Source organism: Thermobia domestica, chromosome 9 (genome assembly GCF_964235325.1).
Source record: "Thermobia domestica chromosome 9, izTheDome1.hap1.1, whole genome shotgun sequence".
Taxonomy (NCBI): Eukaryota; Metazoa; Arthropoda; class Insecta; order Zygentoma; family Lepismatidae; genus Thermobia; species Thermobia domestica.
In genome coordinates this window covers 183,322,608-183,346,789 of record NC_137462.1, presented here as the reverse complement: position 1 = coordinate 183,346,789, position 24,182 = coordinate 183,322,608, and the positions used below count along the sequence as shown (strand labels likewise).

The following is a 24,182-nucleotide window of genomic DNA, read 5'->3' as shown; positions in this document are numbered from 1 at the left end:
TCGGTTTAATATTAAGTTGAATTGGTTTTGAGTTTAATGTCCTGTTCAGCAGCGAGGCTATATGAGGTGTGGACCTACTGATTAACGTGGAATCCGAACCACATGAGCTCCCGTCAGGAATCGAACCCGGGTCTCCTACGCCAAAGGTGCATACGCTGTCGGTTTAATATATTTTTAAAAAGTTTACAGGAATTCCCTTACATGTGGAATTTTCGATATCGGTGGGCATATAATCACTTGCAATCAATACAAATTTTATATATGTATTTCCATTTTCATAGTGGAAGTTTAGAAAACGCTGAAACTCATCTTCCATTACTTTTATTAGAAGTTTAAAAAACAAATTTCGCACCTTTAACTTAAACAAATCCTGATATTTGGCATTTTCTAAACAGATATTGGTAAGTTCCGCCAATTCTGTTATTGTCACTTGCTGTACAGAGTAGATTTAAATTGTTTACGATTTTGATTGAAAAAGATAATAATTTTGTGTAAATCTTCTATTTTATTTCACACTTATCACAATTTCAGCCTTTGCTTTAGTTGAAAACCAATCAAGAATCACGAAATGAAATTCTCCTCTGATATTTAAAAAAATCCACGGTGTCTTTTGCAGAAAATATTTGATTTTATTCAATACAGAGTACTGTATATAGCTTTTGAAATGCACAGCGAATTATCGGTGAAAATTTGTTAAAAGCATTCCGATCTTTATAGAACATGGTTTGTGTTTTGTTGAAGGTTATAAAAGTTATTACTCAAATTTAGGGTTGAAATTAGTAAGCCGGAAAAGGGAGGATTTCTCGCTTTTGGTTCAGATTAGGAATATACTGAAACAGAAGTATTCAATATGTATCATTGCACCATAGCCAGTAGAAAAGAACGTAATCCTTTCTTCTCTGTTAGTAAGGATGAAGGGTTATCATCATCATAGTTATACATGTGCAATTGATACAAAATTTCTTTAAAATATAACTATAGCCTCTATCCGTAGAACAAGTGGAAGATAACTACACAAGTCACTTTATAAACGAATTTTTTACGTACTGTGGTAGTCTGTGTAGTTCAACATGTAGTTCAACTTGTTGGTCTGTGTAGTTCAACATATTGATATAAGTACTTGCAACGCTAACCGCAGCCCGCAAGAGGAGGAACATAACGTATGTAAAATTTTCAGGTATATATGCGATCAAACAGCAGTGTATCGAATTTTTTTATGTAGCTACTTTTGTGTGAAAGTAACAGGACTATAAGAATAGCAATAGGAAATGACAAGCTCATACTTACTCGGTTAATTTTCTAATGATAGGGTAAGCTTGGCAACATTAACACTGTCATTGCCACGTTATGCGACGGCAGGATTACAGTTTCTCTTTATTGATATTGTAGCTTGTATGATTAGTTCAGAGGTTATTTTGTACATATATATTCTTGTGATTCTTTGGCTGGGTTCTCGGCAGTGCAGTAAGTTAAACAACCATTTTAGTTACAAATATTGAGAATACTACAATTGCTGTTGTGTTATTTTTGGAGACAATGTGTACAAAGTCTCTGCAGTGTTATAATTATTAAAGAAAGAAAGGAAAACTTATTTTATACTCGCAAACATATTATATGGTTAAACGTTTATTGACATTTCCGGAACAAGACAGTGAAGGGAGTATTGAAACTGTTTCAGTAGCAATTAGGAAGACCTCTAAAGCAACATTAGAGGGAACAAGGGAACTCATTCCGTGTTTTTTTTCCTTTAGTGAACGCAATGCAAATTTGCCTTCTAGTTTGCGATAGTCGGCATAATATTTATGCTTAGTTACTGCATTACTTGCGTTGCGTTCAAAATCGCATATTTAGCGAAAACCTCTACGGAATGAGGTCCCTGGACTATAATGAAACCGGCAAGAACTCCACCGTTCTAAAGGAAATGCTTTTACTTTTATAAAGAAAGACTTTACCGGTTAGGGCCTTATTTAGTATTGGTCTTCGAAATATTTGTGGATAGCAACGCAATGCTAAAAATATAATAACCAATTACACCTTCTATGTCAATTATCGCAAGCAAACACAAACTGCGTCATGTTGAGGCAAACAGTACAAAATGGGCCCTTTGAGGTTTCTTACTCCCAGGAGTAAATTTAGTAGTAACAAACTACATTTACTTCATTATATTGTTACTACTTATAATTCTATTTATTTCTCGTGTGGCTGACTTTTTTAAGTGAGAATATACGTAGTATACAACAAATTGAAAATATGAAATGAAATCTTTCATTTTAATGTCTCACAATTATGTTCTTTACGAGATAATAGCAATGCAAATGCAACAAATTTGAAAGGGTATTATTTTCCGAGGGGTTGCATACGTTCTAAGTATTCTGGTTGTTAGGAGTAAGTAAATAAAAGTAGAGACTTTACTCCTGCAGGGCTTGAAGACAAGAACATTCATTTCATAAGCTGCTCGATTAAACTGCGTAACTATTTCTTACGATGAAAGCTACTAGTCATGTTTGTAACTTGTTTTTAACGCTAAAAAGTATTTTGTCGGTTATCAAACCCAGTACCATATATATCGACAGGACGAACGTCAGTTACAAATTACACGAGTGAAACATTAAACTTTTCGATTGACACTTTTGGCCTTGTCAACAGTAGAAGTAACAAAGTGATTAAATAAATACGAGACAAAGTTCATACAAAGTATAGCGATCTATGAAGTCTCCTTTTCATACAGTGTGGGTAAAGAGTAAATGTAAACAGAGCAACATAGAAATAGAGAATGATTTTCTTAACAATTGAATTCTCGAGTCTTAGAACAAAAACAATCTTGAAATATATGAGTTATGTGTATACTTTGATAAGTCCAGTATTGGTTTATTTATTTCTTCGGGTTTCCAACAAAACTAACCACTGAAAAGCTAAGTTGTAGATTCAGTTTTACAACAACACTTTCGTCAGACATGGTCACTACGCATATTGTATTATAGAATGCTATAGTATAGTGTGGAAACTCAGTTTTTAATGAATGCCTCAAATTAAAGTACTTTGTACAGAATTTTACTTTATCCAACCGGAACTGCACAAAAATAAGAAAAAAAATATTGAGAGGAAAGGTATTTTTATTTATAAAGAAAAGGGTTGCTAGGAACTTAACATTAACATACAAATATTTCTTTAAAACACTTTATTTAAATAATATAATTCATGAAAAATTTCAATACAATACCTTAAGGTCATATATTCATATAAAAGAATGTAAATACAATGAAGTAATTTAAAGTGATGACATATGCAATCAACATATTTGGCTATTATGAGCCAAGAGAAAATAAAGTGTAGAATTTGTACATAGCTTTACGAAGAATATTGGACAGATTGTTAGGCATGTATAATGATACTTCTGAGCAACTGAAATATTTGATAACAGATCTTAATGAGGCATACTCCAACCTTACTAAAAGTTCGCTAAAACCAATATTTCATTTTCTTTTGCCTTATCCTAAAGTGCTTCTAAAGTTTGGACTTCTGACTCAAGTATGATCAATGAGGTTTGAGACTAAACAAAATATCTCTAAAATTTCTCCCAGGGTGTTTTCAAGCTGTGTAAACTTATGCATAACAATTGCAGTGTAAAACCTCTTCAAGTTGAACGACACTACTTTGCAAAATAAACATGAGAGCTCTTTCCTTTACGGCAAAAAGAAAAAACAAAAGGATGGAAACCATCAATACTAGTTCGTTGAAACAACAGTTTTTCTGACTAGATCCTGTGTTTCATCCCGTAACTTGGGTAAAAATTAATGGTTAAATTAATGTCTTTTTCAGTTATCTTTATCCGTCATCTGGCCACTTTCGAATAATTCGATGAAACAACGCTTCCTCCTCTTCCACAGTGCGACCTCTTTTATACAAAATTCCTTGATTCTGGATCTCGATCTGAAAAGAACAATAACAGTTATAATCTGGTAGATCGATGCAGAAACAAACTACAGCTAAAATTATGATTGACCTCTTCATTCTCAAAGAGCCTATTTTCAATTAACTAACAAGCATTACCTACACCAGCTTGGAGACCATACAAAAATTGTTTACCTTAAAGTTGCTGCCGAAAGTGTGATACAAATTTTATAAAAAATTCTATGTTTATTTAAATGTGCATTCGGAAGACCTTAGCGAAGATGAGACAACAATATTAAGACAGATCTCGCAGAAATAGGAATACAAAGTGAAACTGGACTCAGTTGGTTAAGGGCAGAAGTCAATGGAGAGCTTTTGTGAACGTTGTATTGAACCTCTGGGTTTCATAGGCCATGAGTTACTATTTAAATTTGTATAGCACTTTACCACCGAAAATCTAAAACATGGATTTTTATGTGCACATAATAAACGTTTGATTTAAGGCCTAGGAAATTATTATATTCATAAAATTGTGCATATGTACACAGCGACGCAACTAGGCTAGTTGCCGTCCAGGTCAAAAACTCGTCTTAGTTACCCCTCTCTCTTACCAAAAAAACCAAAACGCTCCCCGACTACACTTGATATTGTCATCACACAGTAATTCTTCTGCTCCATTTTTTCTTCAAGTGATTAAGCTTGATTTCAAAATTGCAATACATAATTTAATATTTAGTACAAGACAAAACACCACACTAATTACTATTTGATTGTTAAATCTGAGAGTAGTATGCTCAACATGTTCTTATAGTTTTAAAAATAATAACTCCCAATCACAATGTTTTTAGAATTATATTAGGATGTGCATATGTGTAGAATGAATCAATAGTCTGTTGCTTTAGAATGAAATATTCAATTATTGCAAACAGTTCAGGTGTTGTCTCGAGTATTATACTCGGACATTTAGGAAATCTCTTAAATCGATGCAAGTTAAATGAAAACACAAAAAGCTGGAACTAAAATTCAACTTTGCGTGCTCTTTTGGCTTAAAGGTTTCTACAACGTCCTCGAAAAATAGCTTTGAAGCCCATTTATGCTCTATTTATATGATTCTAAGGTTGGTAAGTCGTTTTCTTGTTAAGTTTCTGAGGTATTTTTTTAATTATCTTTAGTTTTTTAAAAACTCCTTTCCTTGCCTTATAGTAAAAATAAATATTAGCCCAGTTTTGCGCCCTCCAATCCGGCGCCCGGGACCCAAGCTCCGTTTGCCCCCCTTAGTTATGTCACTATATGTACAGCATACAATGATTCAACATGTAACTCGCATTTAAATTTTGAATGACTCCAATCGCAAAACTCCAATGAATAAATATGTTGGTGCTTTAAATGAAAACCAGTTTTTCAACAATTTAACTAGATGTCTCCTCAATAAAATATCCGCAACATCAACAATTGTTTGCAAGATAGTTACTCAGCGACTAGTGTCGAATCATCAGAGAAGCCACATAGGTAAATAATGCATTTAATTTTATTGCTACAAGTGAAAAAAGATTTGCTATGGACGCTACAGAAAACATATTAAATGAATAACACTAATCTATCTCTGTATCTGGTAACGAATTTCTTGATTATTTGTTCATTATACCGAGCAACAAGATTTGTATTTACGTAATCACTGTTGAAGATGTTGCCCTAGTCAATTATAAACGCAGTAATCATAAAAACAATTACTAATGTATTACTTGTTACTGTCCCGCTTATTTACTTTCAGTTATTTCCGTTGAAGGTTTTCGGAAATCCTACTGAATGAAGAAAAACTTGGTTGTCTCTTTCTAGCGAATTCCTGTAAATTTTGTTCCTTGCCTAACAAACTGCTCTAAAATTTTCATTTATTCCCAGTTCGGGTAACTGAAATAAAACGAATAGTTGGGAGTCTATCAATTAATAACTCGCGACAGAAACACATAATTAAGTTTGTATAGCAATATCAAATCTTATAATCTACTAGGAGTGAATATGTTACGAAGTAAGTGTTTTCATCAGTTGTTTGTAACACAGTTTTGAAGTGAAATAACTGTAGATTTTAGGATAAACAAAATCAACAGGAATATGTATCTTATAGCAACACTCAACAAGTATTTCTTCACTCAGCTCAGAGTGATAAAATTTCAATATTTACCGATGGGGCATTCCTCAAGAGCTGTCACTTTTAGTGACAAAAGCATTGTTTTTATGTAAAACTGCTGTTTTAGTAGCACTACGTAAGTGTTGTGCAGAATGCATGTTGGAATTAGGGAAGCTATAAAGAAAACACATGGAAACAAAAATTAATACCAAATCTTTTAGTTTTACGCCACGGTATTAAGTTAATAAAATGTAATAATAATAATAATAATTGAATCTGGTTATCGCATAACCTGAACAACCATTTGTAAACTAACGAGAATACTCAAAGCTACTAAATACTCTATTGTTTTCATGTTACAGTAGCAAACACACTATCTTTATCACTAATTATCGATGATGATCATGAGAAAACTGATTATCACATTATCTTTTCATTCTCATGAGGTATCTATAGCACCTGACCCAAGTTAACATTAAAAATTCTTTAGGTTTTTACCAGCCACAGAATATGAACTCAGACCAATGCTACAGCAGACACACAGTAACGAAAGGTGAAATTAAACGGCCTGGAATTTGAATCCGGAACAGACGCTTGGTTGAACGTCCGTTGTTGACTCTCACGGGCTGCATCCACATACACGACCTTCAACTATGATTTTGTGTTTGTGTCTTGATATTTGATTTGGTTACTAAACAAAACACATCAACAGCCTATATCGAGTCAACACATAGGGGAAAGTGTCCATCTAACTATTTGAATTTAAAATGGCGAAACAAAAAAGTTTAATTCTTAATTTCTTAATTAATATTTTTATAATCTAAATATTAATTAACCAGAGATTCCAATGAACTAGTTTCTCATGAGCTAGAAACACTGTTCAAAATTATATTATTAATTTCTTATATGGAGACTATTTTGGCAGTTCGGGGGGGTATAAATTAATTTCTTGTGAAAGCTAGCTTACTTTCATACCAAGAAACAACTGAAACAGGTAGGCCTGAAAGATGATCGAAGACAGGTCTCATTCCAACTGTACAAGCAGTACATCCTAGCTACAGGCGTGATCCTGTTATAAAGCTACTATTGTACCACTATAAACATATGTTGCGCTCTACCAACACATGGCAGTTTATTGATTACTTACTTAGAAAAAAATAACCACTTATCTTATGCAAACTAAGTATAAACCTTTGTTTAATTTCAAAGTGCTATAAGTAAGGTTATTTTTAAATTCAATTATTTTTTAAAAAATCTATATTTCTATGTTGCTCTGTTCAGATTTACTCTTTACCCACGTTGTATGAAAAGGAGACTTCATAGGTCGTTATACTTTGCATGAACTGTGTCTTGTATTTATTTAGTAACTTTATAACTTCTTCTACTGTTGACAAGGTCGCAAGTGTCAATAGAAAAGTTCAATGTTTCACTCATGTAACTTTGTGACTGACGTTCGTCCTGACGATATATATGGTACTGGGTTTGATAACCGACAAAATACTTTTTAGCGTTAAACAAATGCGAAAAAGCACACAAAATGAAATACGATGTTCTCTGACTCAGGTAGTTTCAAATTACTTAATCGAGAGGACAATACTATATGATGTTTACGTTATGAAATGAGGACTGGGACCGCGGTGACTCAGTAATGGAGGACTCACCTCTGACGCATGGGGTCCCCAGTTCGAAATATATGTTCTCTGGTTATGCTCCGATAAGCCCCGTCGGGCAAAACGTATGCACTATGTAAATAAACCAAACTGAACCAAACCTAACCTAATGTATTCATAAGTTATTAACCTCATATTATTGATAAAAGCTGGTGGGGCTTAACTGAATAAATACCCTCTTATGTAGTCCTGCAGTATATATCCACCGAGGAATGGACCGTCGCATATTAAAACAAATGTAGAAACATACCATTTAAGTTTCGTAACTTACAATGTAGAAAAAGTTTCTAAACGCCAATGTTCAAAGAATTCTACAAATTCAGATTTGCCCATTCCTTCCTTCTCAACCACAAACGGGGTACAATAAGTAAGAGCTATAAACCACATCACTAATTCGGTAATGTATAAAACTTAAGATAAATGAATATTAACTGAAATAATAGTTAACTATTGTACTTACTCAGGATTTCTGGTCCCTTGATTTATTCTTTTTAGTTTGACTCTCAAGAGAACAACGGTTGTCCTTTGTTTGATGACGTCACTCATGACAAAAGAAAGAACTGTATATAGGCGCTCAGGAACTCAAACAGATGAACCTATGTAACATATAGCTTCCGTATGTAACATAAGTATACTATGTAAACCTAATATACGGAAGACGGTTAGATGCCAAACATCTTGTAGCGGTATGACGTAAAATCTAAGGTGGAAAAGGGCAGTACGAACGTAGCATATGGATAACTTCGTACATATTTCCGTAGTAAAACATAGATTCCGTATACTTGTGCAACATACTGTTGTCCGTATAACGGATTTTTTTAGTGTACAATATTTTGGTAATCAATTTTTTTCAATGTACCTTCATCATCATCATAGGTAAACTATTCTGCTACTATTGGCAGGTTCCTTCGTAAGAGAAAATAAGATACAATACTATTTTCTCTTCTTCTGCCTCAAAGTCTCTATATAATTCAAAAATATTTTAGTTTTAAGTCCCACGGCTAGGCTAAAGGAAAGAGCGATGATGACAAATGAATGAAATGGTGGAATGAAGAGAGTGGGAGGAAACGGGAGAATCCCGAGAAAACCCACGCACACGATGTTTCTCCACCACACAGTCCACACTTGGCGCGAGCTGAGATCGAACCAGGGACCCCATGCACCAGAGATAAATGCTCTACCAACTTTTTTAAAACTTTTTTTACTATTTGCCATTTACAGAAGAGTAAAATTAAGCTATAACAGCTTAAGACAGATATTGAGTACACAATATATGTAAATAATTGGCAAAATATTTGTGAGCTAACTTTACAGAAAATTGTTTACAAGCAGTCTTTAAGAAATATCATATAGGCATATTCATTTCCATACGGATATGTGTCCATGAGATAAAAAATCGTTTGACCAAGTAACCATGAGACGCTGTTATTTTTCGTGATTGGAGAAAAACATATTCTGGGAACAAAGCATAAGTATGTTCAAACGTATGTGCAGGTTCTCGGTAAATCACACTTAACAGGCATTGTGGTTTAGCCCAGACAGAAGAAGATTGAACACACAACGTCAGTCTGTGTTCAAGCGTATCTTTCTGATTAGTGTTGGCATACATCCGTAGAGAGTGCACCAATACGTTTTAACTTAACCTTAGTAGGTACAAGCTCATTCACTATCGTATATCAGACACTCACGACCGATGATGTCAACGTGGTGTTATGAATATTGTACCAAGTTCTTGACCAATTTTTTGTTGGACATTTCAGTTGGATACTCGGAACTATGTTAGTGTGGAACTGTGTGGACAAAACGCGTATATAGAAGTAGTTGGAAGGATCACAAAGGAACATAGGACCAACCTTGCATGCAGTGTTGAATATACACCGGCGCCTGTTTGAGTGACATCATATTAGGAGGATTAGATGCAGGGAGGAAAGAAATCCAACAAGAAAAACATTGACGGGTGATTTGGATAGTAACTTGAAATTGTTTATAATTATAAGCTAGAAAGATTGCAGTACATTTAGCCCTGGCCGATATTAGGTTCAGGCCCCAAAGTTAGGTGATAGGGTAACAGTGCACTCTGGACACGAAAATGATGCCCTGCTCACAGAAACCAACGAATAATGGAATTTATTTTACGAACATACAAATGTTACGGTATATCATATTATATTTTATATATATATGAGCGGAGTACCATAATTTAGCACAAAAATAACTATTGATATACCAAATACGTTGGATTAGGTTTAAATTGTGCAATTTGTGATTTAGAGTGAGCATGCGTAAAATTTGAATAAAGGGATCCAAAATTTGTTCATAAGGAATACTGTCCGAATTAGAAAATGTGATGCTCAGTATTTTCGCTTTAGTAACAAACTGAATGTTGGCCAATGACAGGAGTATGCTTCCATAGTCCAAGAATGAAATGGCAACAGTTTCATTTTTCGCAAATTAATTACTTAGCCACTAAGGGCACTAAATTGTTGTAATTGGTCAATAATGTAGTGAAATTATAGTAGAGTGGTACAGCTAAGGGTAAAATCGTCTGCAAAGGCAGTAACCGAGATATTTTGCAGGTTGTATACACGCAGCTAATTTATATAATAAGGGCTCTAGTGCGAGGCCAAACATAAATATGGAGATGCGACAACCCTGTCGCACACCTTTCTGTAGTGGAATACAGTAAAGAAACAATTTTTTGAAGCTTAGCCATGGCTGCGTTATAAATGTGAGTGAGAAAGTAAAGGAAGACCTGTGCAAAATTATACGCTTGTAGTACAGCAAGCAGAAAGGAATGGGATAAGCAATTACATACATTTTGAAAATCAAGTGATATCAGGCAAGCCAGTTTTCTAACAAACGTAAAACAACCTACAACATCCCGAATCTTGGTCAACGCATAACAAACTTTCTTAAGTTGATTGAGAGCAGCCTGAAATGGACTAATTTTGTCTTGAAATATTGATTGGCGTCGTCGTACTAGAACTTTATTAAACATCTTGAGATCGGTGTTGAGCAAGGTGATTGGCCAATATTGTGTGACAGTGTTGACATCAGAAAAAGGAATAAAGATAACATGACCATCATTTTGAAGGAAGTGCAGAGTGGCATAGAGTTCATATATAATGATACCATGTCCACGCCTACGATATCCCAATACTGTAGATAGAGTGCGTACTGTAAACCGTCACTCCTGGAACAGGAGGAGGATTATATTGCTTAAGCGTGTTACTTCCGTTAGTGGTGCAGTTAAGGTCTGATTATCAGATGCCGATAATTTTTGGAGGAATAAATTTAAGTAATCTTGATAGCCGTTGGGTGGACCTGTAGTGGCAGCATATAATGGTCAGAAAAGACTTTTTGAATATCAGGGAAGGCCGTATGTTTGGTATTATTATGATTCAAGATGTGAATCATCTTTCCAACATGACCTTTATGTTGTGCCATACAGTGATAAAATATAATGTGTTCATCGAGCAGACAGTCTCTATTTGGCAGGATACGAGCATATTTGTATACATCATTAACATGAATTTGTTTTATCCATGCCTTTGTTTTGTGAATTGCAGTCATTTTGCGGGGATCTGGGCAGGATCCAAAGTTCATGAAGCGCTTTGTAAGGATACGCTAGAGTTTCACGCAGTTCTCGTTTCTTTTCAGCTCCTTGCCATTTAAAGGCTTCGCATATTTAACCCATTAGTCATTCAGCGTCGGGTAGTAGTGTCGTTATCGAAGCCAGTACGTCCGTTTAGTTCTAAATAAACATTTCGTGTTGGTGTCAGTGAGTAATTGAGTATTCAGTTTCCAAGCTGTTCTTCCATAGATTCTAGAAACACCTAGCTCAAATTTACATGTCGAGATTACTGCGGCATGGTCACCAAATGGAACTAATCTCAAATGAATATGAGTGATAGAGGATCCAAGATTAGTGGATGCAAAAACTCGATCCAAACGACTACTCATAGTGGAATTTTTAAAAGTGAATTGGAGATCTCGCCGGTGGTTTACCCAGACGTCCTTGAAAGGTATTGACGAAAGTAACTGCTGTAGGGCAGGGGCAGGACTAAACTTTCCAGTGGTACCTATTGCTCTAAAGACAACATTAAAATCGCCTGCAAGTATTATGTTAGTCGAAACATTCGGAAACAATGCTAAGCTTTCAGTAGAGTAAAACTGTCCCAGTGCTATTCGATTGTTAGTGACAGAATACGCATAAATATTAATGAGAGTAATATTATCACAAGTGATGCTAATATCCCGGCCAGACGGCAAGTAAACACTATTTGATATTTCTATACCTCGTTTACCTCGTTTACCGTACGCCGATGCGCCGGTCCTATATTTACATATGCAATATATTCGGGTAGAAATTCAAATTCTGCAAACACCACTTACTGTAAGAAAATAAAGTCAGTCGATGGTTGGTTGACAAAGCTTCGTAATAGATTGCGATTAGCATCACTTTGAATTCCATTCAGATTTAATGTAACATAAGATCGAACATTTGACTTACGGACTTCTTGCATGGACACGGATATAGCGCACAATAACAAGAAAAACAAAATGAGGGAAATCACTTCCCTGTTAAGTTTCTTAACAGATGGCACATTTGTAAACAACCTATATAACTGCATGGTTTGGGTACAAAACCTCGCGGCCAGAACCTCACGGGACAAACTCTCGCCTGGCCAAAACCTCGCCGCCCAAAACGTCGCGAGCCAAAACCTCGCGGGGCCAAAACCTCGCCACCAAAAACCTCGCGGGCCAAAACCTCGCGCCCCAAAATATCGCCATATCCAAAATCTCGCCTGACCAAAACCTCGTTGTAATGATCTCGCGACACAGAATCTCGCCTGGTCTAAATTAAGCGAGACGTAGTGTCGCCTGGGAAGAAATGTCGTCAGGATAAAACCTCTTCACGACGATTTCTTCAATGTAGAATGTTCTATATATTACTATATGTATATATTTAGTAATAACACATAATTACATTAAAATAATGACAAGAAAAATTCTAATGCATGCTTTGGAAATCTATATATATAAAAATTAAATGACTATGTTTGTTACATTATACCTCTTGAGCCATCCTACCGATCTCAATCAAATTTTCAACATAGATGAGGTTCGAGCCTAGGATGTCTTTTATAATTTCACTTTGTCGGCACAACAAAAGGGGGGAGGAGTGGGATATTATATATATATATATATATATATATATATATATATATATATATATATATATATATATATATATATATATATATATATATATATATATACAGAGCCGTAGCTAGAGATTTGGGCGCCCGGGGCGAAGTAGAATTCGGCGCCCCTACTCTCACACCAAGCTCTTCCTTCCTTTTTTCTTTTTACTTATAAGAAAAGCAGCAGATATTGTTATACTACACTGAATTTTTATTAAGCTGCAGGCGAGATTTTGGCCCACGAGGTTTTGGCCACGCGATGTTTTGGGTGGCGAGGTTTTGGCCGCGAGATTTTGTCCGTATCCCAACTGCATATAATGGGAAGACAATGTAAATAAAGCTATGCTATTGCAGTCACTATGACGTAAATCTTACGTTAGAGTCAAAATTACTACGAGACTGTGAAATTATCACAATATTGAAGAGAGAGAGAGAGAGAGAGAGAGAGAGAGGAGGCTGTTCGGTGTATTGTTGGTCCCGTGTCTGAAAGTGTAAGATTGCAGGACGATATAAACACGTGGAACATGGTTTCTTACGAATTCACTGGCTAACATTCTTATCAACACTGCACTAGAAGGCCACACGAATAAAGTTCTTGTTATGTCGTTCCGTTCATTAGAGACTTTTGTTTTACTCTTCTTTGACACATTTTTACTTTTCACTGGCTATACTTTGAAACAATGCATGTATAGTATTATATTATTACTAATTATCTTATTTAATTTAAGGAACTTTCACATCTTCGAGTTCTAGAGGTTGAACGAATAAAACTTCGAGTTATAAAGGTTATATTGTCACTTTAATGAGGAACACGGAACCTCGGTATCTCTAACTTTTGTTATGGCTATAGTGATAACTCGAATCTTGATTACTAGAAAAACTCGATTTTTTTATCTAAACCTTTCAGCTTCGAATTATAGAGGTCCCACTATATATATATACCAGCAGGTGAAGGTATCCGTCCCGCGCTCCACAGCAAGCAATTGTGTTATTTGTAGGTCCATGTTTATCCGTTCTAATGACAATTTTCAACCCCACTCTCCTGAAATGTTGGTGATCTTGAGCTATGCCACTTTTGTCTTAAAGCAACAATTTCTCAAAACCATTAAATTTTGTCTTAGTTATGTGAAACAAATTGCAAAAGAATCAGCGGAAATCAATATTATCAGTGCGAAAGCAAACTGTTAACACGGAACATCACTAAATTTAAGGTTTGTAATTAGGTATAATTAGTTTTGTCGTCCTCAGAATGAAATAAGAAATACGGACGCAGTAAATTGTGGTTTATACGTGTATGGCTCACAGCTATCAAGTGCAGAGTTGTCGGAAACAGCGTCAGTCGGAGGACATTATGTGGAGTAATGAAAATATTAATTGGGAAGAGAACATCTGTTTGGCTTTTATACGCAGCTGCAGAGCTCTGTGTACCAACTGCAGTTGAAGAAGAACAAATTCGACAGTGAGGCAGACAAAGAAATGTAGCAAAGAAGAATAGAATTGGAACGGATACGTTGAAAGAAAGAAAGGCTTTATCGCCTTTAAAAACGAACAAACACACACACACACAGATACATACTGGAAAGTCGATAGAAAAAAGCAATTTCGTGTCTGTAGTGGCAATCAATGAGTGAACACCTGTCTACCCACAGACCACACCCTCTTCGCCTGCCAGATATACACGTCTTCTTCCTTCCATTATAATTTTCTGAAAGGATTCAAATCGGACTATAGGAAAAGTAGTTAGTTGCTCAGCTGTAGATACGCACAGCTTTAACTAGCTCTTTTTCCAATCACCTTGTATCACACAGATTAAATTCTTACAAAATTATGCAAAAAATATATTCCAGCGAAATTTATAGTTACAATTACGACTTAAGAAATATTTTATTTTTCTGTTCGAAACAATCAAACCTTAAATCGCTCCAGAACTTAGTAGTGAAAGGAGCAGAAAAAAGGGTCTTTGCGTGGTCTGAAAAGTATATTTGACATTGTTACGTATTAGTGCAGGTGGAACTCAAGTCCTGGAATAGAATTGAACTATTATACTCATAGGTCTTCTTCTTAATAAACAACTTGGTATAGTTTCAAGGTTTACAGTAACGAAACAATATAATTGTAAAATACAGATTAAGCGTAACTCAGACTAGCATAGCAGGAAATAGCTTTTTAGTGAGCACTTGTAACGATATCTTTGTATTTTCAATGTAATTCTAAATATCTTTTATTATATTTCTTTATTAGTTAGAAGAAGATGATACGAAAAAAAGAAATAGAATCAAAAATTGATTCTAATATGTTAATTTGATGAGTTTTTGTGTTCTTAGGTTGTCAAGACGACGAATAATCAATAAATTGTTATTCCAAAACCATCTTAAAAAAGGGATAGCACGCAATCTTATGAGGTGTATTTATTTTAGTGATTATGTGCCAAAATAAAAGGTAATGTTCAAAAGTAAAACAAAAGGAATGTTTTATGTGATTATCGTTATCTTATCGTTATAAAAATTTGGTGGTCCTCTTCGCAGGATTATTATCGTTATACACTAAGTCAAAACTCAAGTCCATGGCGGAAAGCATTTTTCTTCTTCTGACAGAATAATCGAAAGCCAAAGTTTTTATTGAATTCTAGTTCCTTGTAAATACATCTGGCTGTTGCTCTCAACACACAAGATCTCCTTGTTTGAGCATGTAGCTGTTAGCGATCAATGACTTCTGACATCACATGATTTGATACCTGTCGAATATCCCTAGCTCAACTTCTTGATGATACAATTATTGATTGAGTACAAGTGCGCTAACGATGGATGTCATCTGGATGTTATCACTTAGTAGGATATTGTCCTCGGCACTGTGACATAGTCAATCTTAGATTGGAGGGAAACCAGAAGCATTGAAAATGATTACTTACAAGTGCGAATAGCTTTGCAGAAAAGTATCGAACAGAAATCATGATAAAAGGAAAACAGAAAAGGTGACAATCGAGGAAAATAAAGATAGTTTGAAAGGTGAGGAAAAAAGAAGTCACTGACGCTCTCGGAAGTCTCTGACGCATTATAATGCTTGAGACTACATGAATTATTGATGATTGTTTTTTTTTTATGACGTCGTTTAGCTGTGCAACGTCCTCTTGGTGAATGTTGTCCCGAGGAAGGGTAACAATCAACGATGGTCTCACGCAGGTGATTAGGAGATTGACTAGTTCTATGGGCACTCAAAGAGAGTAAAATGAGAGCAGACATTCAGTATCGCAACACTAGATACTTGAGGGTAAGGAAGAATCAACAATTAGGGTACCATTTTCATGATAAATCTTCGTAAATTTGTAGCTCAGAGTAACAGTAGAGCTTGTGATGTTGGTAGAGAAACTGACTCAGAGTGGTTGACGTGATAATATGTATCTTCTATCGTTTAGAATAAACAAAATAATAATTCGAGTTAGACACAGAGTAAAGAGACGAGAAATGAGGTTGTGGTTTCGAGAATGGGGATTATGGAGGTTGTCTGATACCTGATATTATTGTGGTGTTGCGCTATTGGAACCAGAGTTCTTTAGATTGCTTAAATCGTCATAAACACTGTGGCACCAAGATTAAAGGGTAAATATAGTGCAGTCGGAACTCGAACCTTGCCTCCTAGAACTCCACTTCATGATCTAACGGTTCTGTGCTCTGCGATGGCGGATGTTTCCCAGAAACAACAGGTTGTACCTCTTGGGCAGCAAAACTTCCTTGATAGGACAGGTCGGCTGGATCGGTGTCGGACCACGAACCATGAAAGATACCAGACATTGGAGATACACACCACTCATACCTCTCCACAACAAAACACTTGTCAGACAATGGGCGAAAGAGCGGAGACCATCCGGAGGAAAACAGACCTTGTGACCTTAGTATTTTAAATTACAATTTTTTTGCTCTTGTTACCAGGATTTGACATCGTTCCGGCACCCGCCCTAGTGTCGCTATTATGCTTATATAAGGGATAATTTAGAAAATAGAATTCTGATGTTTATAGGAAAATGTTGCAAGGTGCTTTTAGTTAGCACGTGGGAAGGAAATTTCTCCAACGCTTATTATTTTTCTTCAAGTTACATAATTTTATGTAAAACAAACTCTCAGGCAGGCTAGATGCTTTATACAACTGAAGAATTCACATCACCTTCTTCCTCGTTTGATTTCTTGCGTGATGTACTGCCTGGCCATAGGTTCGATATCGAAGTGACATCCAATATCTCTGCAATACTGAATTTAGCCTTTATATCAATAAAATTCGACTGTAGTACTACAAGTGAAAATTATATGGAGGGGTTGAATGTCAGATCGCCTAAACAATAAAATAGAAAATTGTCAGATAGGCTCACCAAATGCCCCTAAATGCCATCCGTTACCCAAGAAGACATTAACCTATCAAGAAACATGGTTCATTCATTACTGGGCGGTGATTTCTTGTTATAATGTTAAACCTTAAGAAAGAACTGGATTTTCCAATTTTGTCGAAAGTATGTGAATGTGTTACATGGGCTACTCTGGAATCCAACCCCTCATATATAAATCGATAGATCTGATTGAGCTGAACGAAATGACGTTTGAGGACAAACTCTCATGCCTAGTCTTTGAGAATATAGACAAACTAATTGAAGGGCCCTCTGCAATAACAAGGTAAGTGAAAAATGGAGGTTTTGAATTACAAAGCTTATAAAGTTAAAGTGCAAAGTGCTAATTAACAGGAGTAAATATATATATATATATATATATATATATATATATATATATATATATATATATATATCACATATGTCTAGGGAGAAAAGTGGTGTAGCACCTGGTCTATGCTTTGGATCATAAAATGGCGAATATCGAAAATGCGGAATAATAAAAGACGAAGGTGGAACAATGAGCATTTACCTTGTTATTGCATAATCTAAACCAATGGTGAAAAGAAAAAGGACAGCAGGAACACATAATGATGTGTGTCACAAAGTTTATGTATCGCAACACAAAATATCAATAATCTGAGCGTTGTAGGCAACAATATCTGGAAACTGCAAGGTCCTGAGTCCATTTTAGATTCAGAATCCGAGAGCACAGATACAAAAAAAAAAAAAAAGCTGTGTTCCGCACGTTCTTGTAAAACTGCTGCTTGGCAAGAGTAACAAATCGTAGCAGAGATTCCACATCCTTCTTTGGATTCTTGATTCCCGGTTTAGCTGGTTTATTGAGGAATAACAGAATGGTGTCTGCACTGAATAAGTTTTTTCTCCTACACCATTGTACGTTGAAAACCGGGGTGAGTGAGTGAGTGAGTATGGGGTTAATGGGGACGTCAGCAACGAGGCTATATGTCCTCGTCACGATGAATGAGGTTGCTCAGAACTTCACTATTAAAAATGAAAATAACTAAAACGAACAGTGTTCACATAGACGAAAGTGCTGCTAAAGAATAAGGAAAAAACAAAGCTAAATAAGATAAAATAAAAAATAAGTTAAAAGAGATAACAATAACAATATATAGAAAAACAACACTAAAAACGGGAGACAAGATAAAAATTTAGCAGCAATAAAAAATATACAAATTAAAACTGCTCAGAGAACTTGAGCAACCCCAATGGCAGATACGAACTGAAGTGCCCGGCTAACAATATCACTATTATCCCCCAAGGCACAGGCAAGTAAACAAGGCAGTCCAAAGCGTTCTCTGAGATCTGAGTATTCAGGACATTCAACAAGAATGTGCTGAATACTCAGAGGGACAATACTCTTCACAATACGGACGGTTCACGTGACATAATAAATAGCTATGTGTGAGATGTGAGTGTCCGATACGCAGACGCGCCAGGAGCACTTCAACTCCGAAAACCGGATTCGTATTAGATATCCGAATTATAAATCATAACTTTTGATTTTCAAATACGAAATCTGAAATCCAGATTTAAATCTGAATCCGGATATCCGGAATTCGAATTTTTCAAAACCTGAATATTCCAATATTCAGATTTTTTAATAGTACAGTTTGAATTTTCATGTTAACATCGAAGGAAAAAAACACTACATTTTGCCCTGATTTTACTGTATTTCTTTGTCAGAGTTTACGACTTATCTTTCTATTTCCGCTCCTGTCATTCTGATTCGATTGTTTCGATTTTGTCAATTTCGAAACAAAATGGTCAAGTATGTCTCCGTACCAGCGCTTCACTTGAATCGACCCTTGAAAACAAAGTTACAGGCACGTCGCGTCGCCTCTTCGCATCTACCAGTGCTTGCTTCACTAGCCACACACAGCGGCGCCCTCTGTTATCCGCATCGGGAAACGCCGACTCGACGAGATGAAAATGTTTTTCTCACAACAGACGCTTCGAATATGCACTAGGGGTGACGGAAAAGGAACGTGAGTTCACACGCCTTCTTTATCTATGTTTTACCAGAAATCGAGGTAACTCGACTTATTTTGTTATTGTAGAGTTCCCTTCAATTTTAAAGCGCCAGTGGCGTAGCCAGAAACTCAATAAAGAGCGTCAGACACACGAACATTATATATATATATATATATATATATATATATATATATATATATATATATATATATATATATATATTACTCGCAAAATACTGGCCGCCAAGTCTCCATGGCGACAGGAAATACAAATCTAGCATCTAGCCAGAACATTTAGGCCTATCGTATCAAATTTGATTTGTATTATTATACTGCCTGCTTTCCACGTGAAGACAAATGTCACTCGTGGGAATGGAGAAGAGGTGTGACCCTTCTCTTAGTTGTCGCTAACTGACTTGAACTTCTAATTTGATAAGTTAGTTAATAAATTAAAATGAATTTCGGTATTTTATTACTTTATACGTGTGTATGTTTTAGTATTGATTTATTTAGTATTGGACTTCCAAAGAGAAATATCAAACGAATTTACTGACCGTGTCTATAGTAAAACTCCCAGTCACGACCCCTCTTCAGTTTTATTAGAAATAGAAAGAGTGAGAAAGAAGAGAAGAAGGTAGGAGGAAAGAAGGAAAGAGGAAGGAAATGAGATAGGAAGAAGGAACCAGAGATTAAGAATTACTGGATTATGACGGAAATATGGTAAAGAAACTTGAATAGTTATTGAAAAGGTGATTCATACCCGCATGTTATTACTTGAGAATCAATTCTGAAGTGATCCCAAAGAGAGACATGTTCCCTCACAATACCCTGACCTGGATCCAGGCAACTGCACAAGTGGGAGTTGCCCTGACCCAGCTCAGGTGCTGAGAAGTTTTAAGTTAATCGTTTATTTGTTACTTCCAACTGTTGAATAATCTTTATCCAGTATCTGAATTTCCATAGTGGAGATCGAATACACGTGTGACTTAGCCAAGGAAAGAAAAATCAAAGTGATTTACATATTTTCCACAAATAGAAGTTTTAGAGATTCCTGAAAGATTGTCTTATCAACGCTCATTCGGTTGTTTTGGCTTTCCTCCCAGAGCCGATTTAGAGTTAGTTACCTTTCATGACCTCGGTCATGCACCAACACACATAATATACTATTACACACATATCATATTATAAACACTATCGTCGTAAATCAATATTAAATGCTACCACTTAAAACTAAATTTGTCATTCATTCACACACACACACACATACGTACAAGGCAATGTATTGATATAGGTAAATCAGTTTAAAAGAAACTATCCTCTAACTACAGTTGGAAAAAAAAATAAACACACTGCTGAACAAGACTTATTTAATATAAAAACACATTTACACGTGACGTTTCGATCTTCTAGCCAAGATCCTCATCAGACGTACACTCAGGATCTTGGCTAGAAGATCGAAACGTCACGTGTAAATGTGTTTTTATATTAAATAAGTGCAGTCTTGTTCAGCAGTGTGTTTATTTTTTTCCTGATTTTATTCGCAAGACGTTGACTATGAGTGTGTCAATTACAGTTGGTGAACATTTATTACATCTATTGAGAAATTAAACACAAAATGTTAAGAACATGCAAATAAGTATACATATAAATGTATCATTCTATATATAATATTAGATTACATCAACGTCAATATATAGGCCTATATATATATATTTGATATTAACAGAAAGATGAAAAGAAAAATAATTTAAATTTTGATAAAATGAGATGTAAATCTGAACATCTAGTCACATTTTATGATATTACGTATGAAACAAAAAAAATTAAAATGATGGTTAAAATGAGTCTGTATCTCATATGAGAAAAACTAAAAGAAATGATGATTCGACGAGTCCTTTCTCGTACTTAGACGGCCTTTTATTGCACGTTCGTAAGGTAACCTTTTGGTGTACATGTACTTAAATTCACTTTATTTAGATATATGCATATGAACTAGTGCTTATAATTTGTGAACAACACATATTCAGTTTTTTAAACTTACTTATTCATACATTTCTTAATTCTCCGAGAAAATAAGGAAAGTTTTGTCACTAATTTCACAGTGACTACGTCACTTTGTTATTCCATTTATTATCCCGTCCATTTACTAGCACTTTGAATCACTATCACATTGTATCACATTAGGTGTACGCAGTTATAGTTATATTCATACAATATAAAGGAAACGAGAATTTTCTAAGTTCAAAGAAGTTTGGTTCTCGTATCGGAATCACCATTAAAGAAGTGAGCACCATTTAGATTTGAGGATTGGTATATGGTGAGTGAAAGTGGAATGCAAATGCACAGAAAGATTCCAGGTTTATGAATTTGAGGATAGATTTAATGATAAATTGGGGTTACGACAACCTGCCTTAATTTCATGTCACATGCAGTTAGTATAATAATGGATGATGTTAATATTTACATGTGTTAATAATCGTTCAAATCAATGACCCCGAAAAATAAATTTTTCAGGTTGCAGCACTTCACATGAGAAAAATCCGACTATAAGAAAATTCGACTAATTAACCGCGAATAAACTTTATATTCTCAAATATTTTTTAAAAGAGTGGACATTTAATGTACAAGGCAGGCAAGTAAACATAGAAATTATATGACTAATAATGTTAATAATACTTATGGGCCCAAACATCTACAGAACATCCACCTCCATGGTAATCAATGGAAACAAAAGTAGAAATGACAAATAGTATAACGGTGAATTTCAAATGGATAACAACAAAAGAGACGAAAGCAAAATCGAATCGTACACTGAACTATCGCTCGCTATTGCGGTGGGTCAAATTGGTGATGGAAAACGGTCCCTTGATATTCAACATCAACAAATACCTCCACGAATCGCATCTCGCGACATCTCAGTCGGTAATTCAGGTTCAAATGATATATGTCAAATGGTTGATATTTGTCACGTTTAAAACTTGGGGGGAGGTTGAAAATTTAAAAAAAAATCTTGAAGGAGAGAGTAGCGAGATAGATAGAGAAGAGGAAAGAAAAAGCGGCTCTCCAAAGGAAAATACACTAGTACACTAAATACAACAAAGATAAGTGGTCGAATTTAGACATATGACTATCCCCAGCCAAATATACTTTTATATGCCGAAACAGATGGCCTACTAAATATGTAGCCTAAGATATATCCCCAAGTGCAAGACAAGTCTGTGTCCTCAATGAGATTTTCATAAAGGCAAGATGGTAATCTCACTACTCGCTGTATCCGGTCAAATGTCATTGCGGGCCCTGGCCCTACCGGAAGCTCAATGTGGTCTCTAATTTAGAATTTCAAAAAAAATATCCGACCCTTCAGAAACTGAGGGAACTTTTGAGTAAAGTATGAAAAAATAGAATAAAGTCGATAAAATTAAAGAAATCCTAACTAACAAGGATTTGCTAAAATTAAGAAAATAATTCAAATAAAATAAATTTTGTACCATTAAGTTGTTTGCCAAATCTTACTAGTAGCTCCCAATCCGCAAGATTCGCTATATCTTGAGGTGTAATTTAATTTCAATCACTTCCTAGTTTAAAACTACAGAAAATGAAAATATTTAAAGGGGGAGGATCGACAGCTTGGTACGGAATAAAAAGATTCTACTCTAATAACTTTACTCCTATCCACTTCGTCACCTCTGCGAACAGTGATGAACTTAACTTAATCCGGTGACGTGGAAAGAAGAAAAATCAAAGTTGCAAAATAGTATCACAAATGTAAGCTGAACGCATATATTTAAACTGTACCAATTCTGCAAACGGCTATTCTGTTCTGTGATTACTTAGAAACTATCCGGAATCATTTGCTACATGACAACTATTCGCATCGTCAGACCAGATGAGCAGTTAGTATGTACGGTTACTATTAAATGTCGAGCCACAAAGTGAAAATACAATCCGTCATTTTCACACGACACACTATCCTCACACAAAATTCTGACGTAATGGTCAGGGCACGAAACAGTTCTTATTATATATGTAAATACAATCAATAATTTGTGTCAAAAATTACAACTGGGCTCATATATTCACGGGTGTCCTATTATTTATTCACACTCAGTACAATATATATTATCACTACCTTTATTCGTTTATGAATTATTGTGAAACACACCAATCTTTCACCTTCCTCTGTTACAGTACAAGTATGTTACTTCCTTATGGTTTTAATGAATTTTCATACATAATGTTTGGTGCAATGCTGGAGAAATTCACACAAAAAGAACATGAACTTTCTCTTTCTATCAGACGCACAGGTTGGCCCAAAAGTGGGTATACACCCCTGCATTGATCAAGTATAACATTCTAGTTTGTGTTTTTTTTCGGCTCTTCTGAGCTTAAGATGTAAGTAAAAATACATTAAGAACAAATAATAAAGAAACTAAGTTTACCTGATGGATAACAATAAGAAAAAATATAAAATGCAATGAGCTAATCACTACGATACTGTGTACCTACTTTTGGGCCACCCTGTATAGAAAACTGACCAGAAGTAATCAAGCTATGCATGAAATTCAGTGAAATGTCAAGTAGATTATCCAGCATTTAGTAACAAATTGATACTAGCGGAATCTGCGCTCTGTACACAACGCATCATTCACGTATGAGTATGAATCTCCTTGTCATTCCTCACATCTGTACATATCCCTTTAAAACAAGTGAAAGACGTCTTGATAAAAATTGGTAACGGGTACCATAAATGGGAGATTTTTCGATTATTTCTTCAATATCTCGCACCGCTTGCAAGATTTGAGCCTATTTTCGGTTGTAGTTTCTAATTCATGTATGATCAATGTTTTCTTTCTTCTTGCATGGTGTTATGTAATATGCAAATACATTACACACACAATTAATTATAATATCAGTGATATA

The 24,182-nt window shown here is 35.3% G+C and overlaps 1 protein-coding gene across 1 annotated transcript in view; it reads right to left on the bottom strand.

The window, feature by feature from the left end:
- Positions 1-3,184: 3,184 nt before the first annotated feature.
- LOC145660494 (single insulin-like growth factor-binding domain protein-2) overlaps positions 3,185-24,182 on the bottom strand; it is a 1,012,667-nt gene continuing 991,669 nt past the window's right edge. The window contains exon 4 of the mRNA XM_081725613.1: positions 3,185-3,930. Within this exon, the coding sequence (XP_081581739.1) occupies positions 3,899-3,930 (32 nt within the window). The 3' untranslated portion in view covers positions 3,185-3,898. The remainder of the gene's footprint in view (positions 3,931-24,182) is intronic.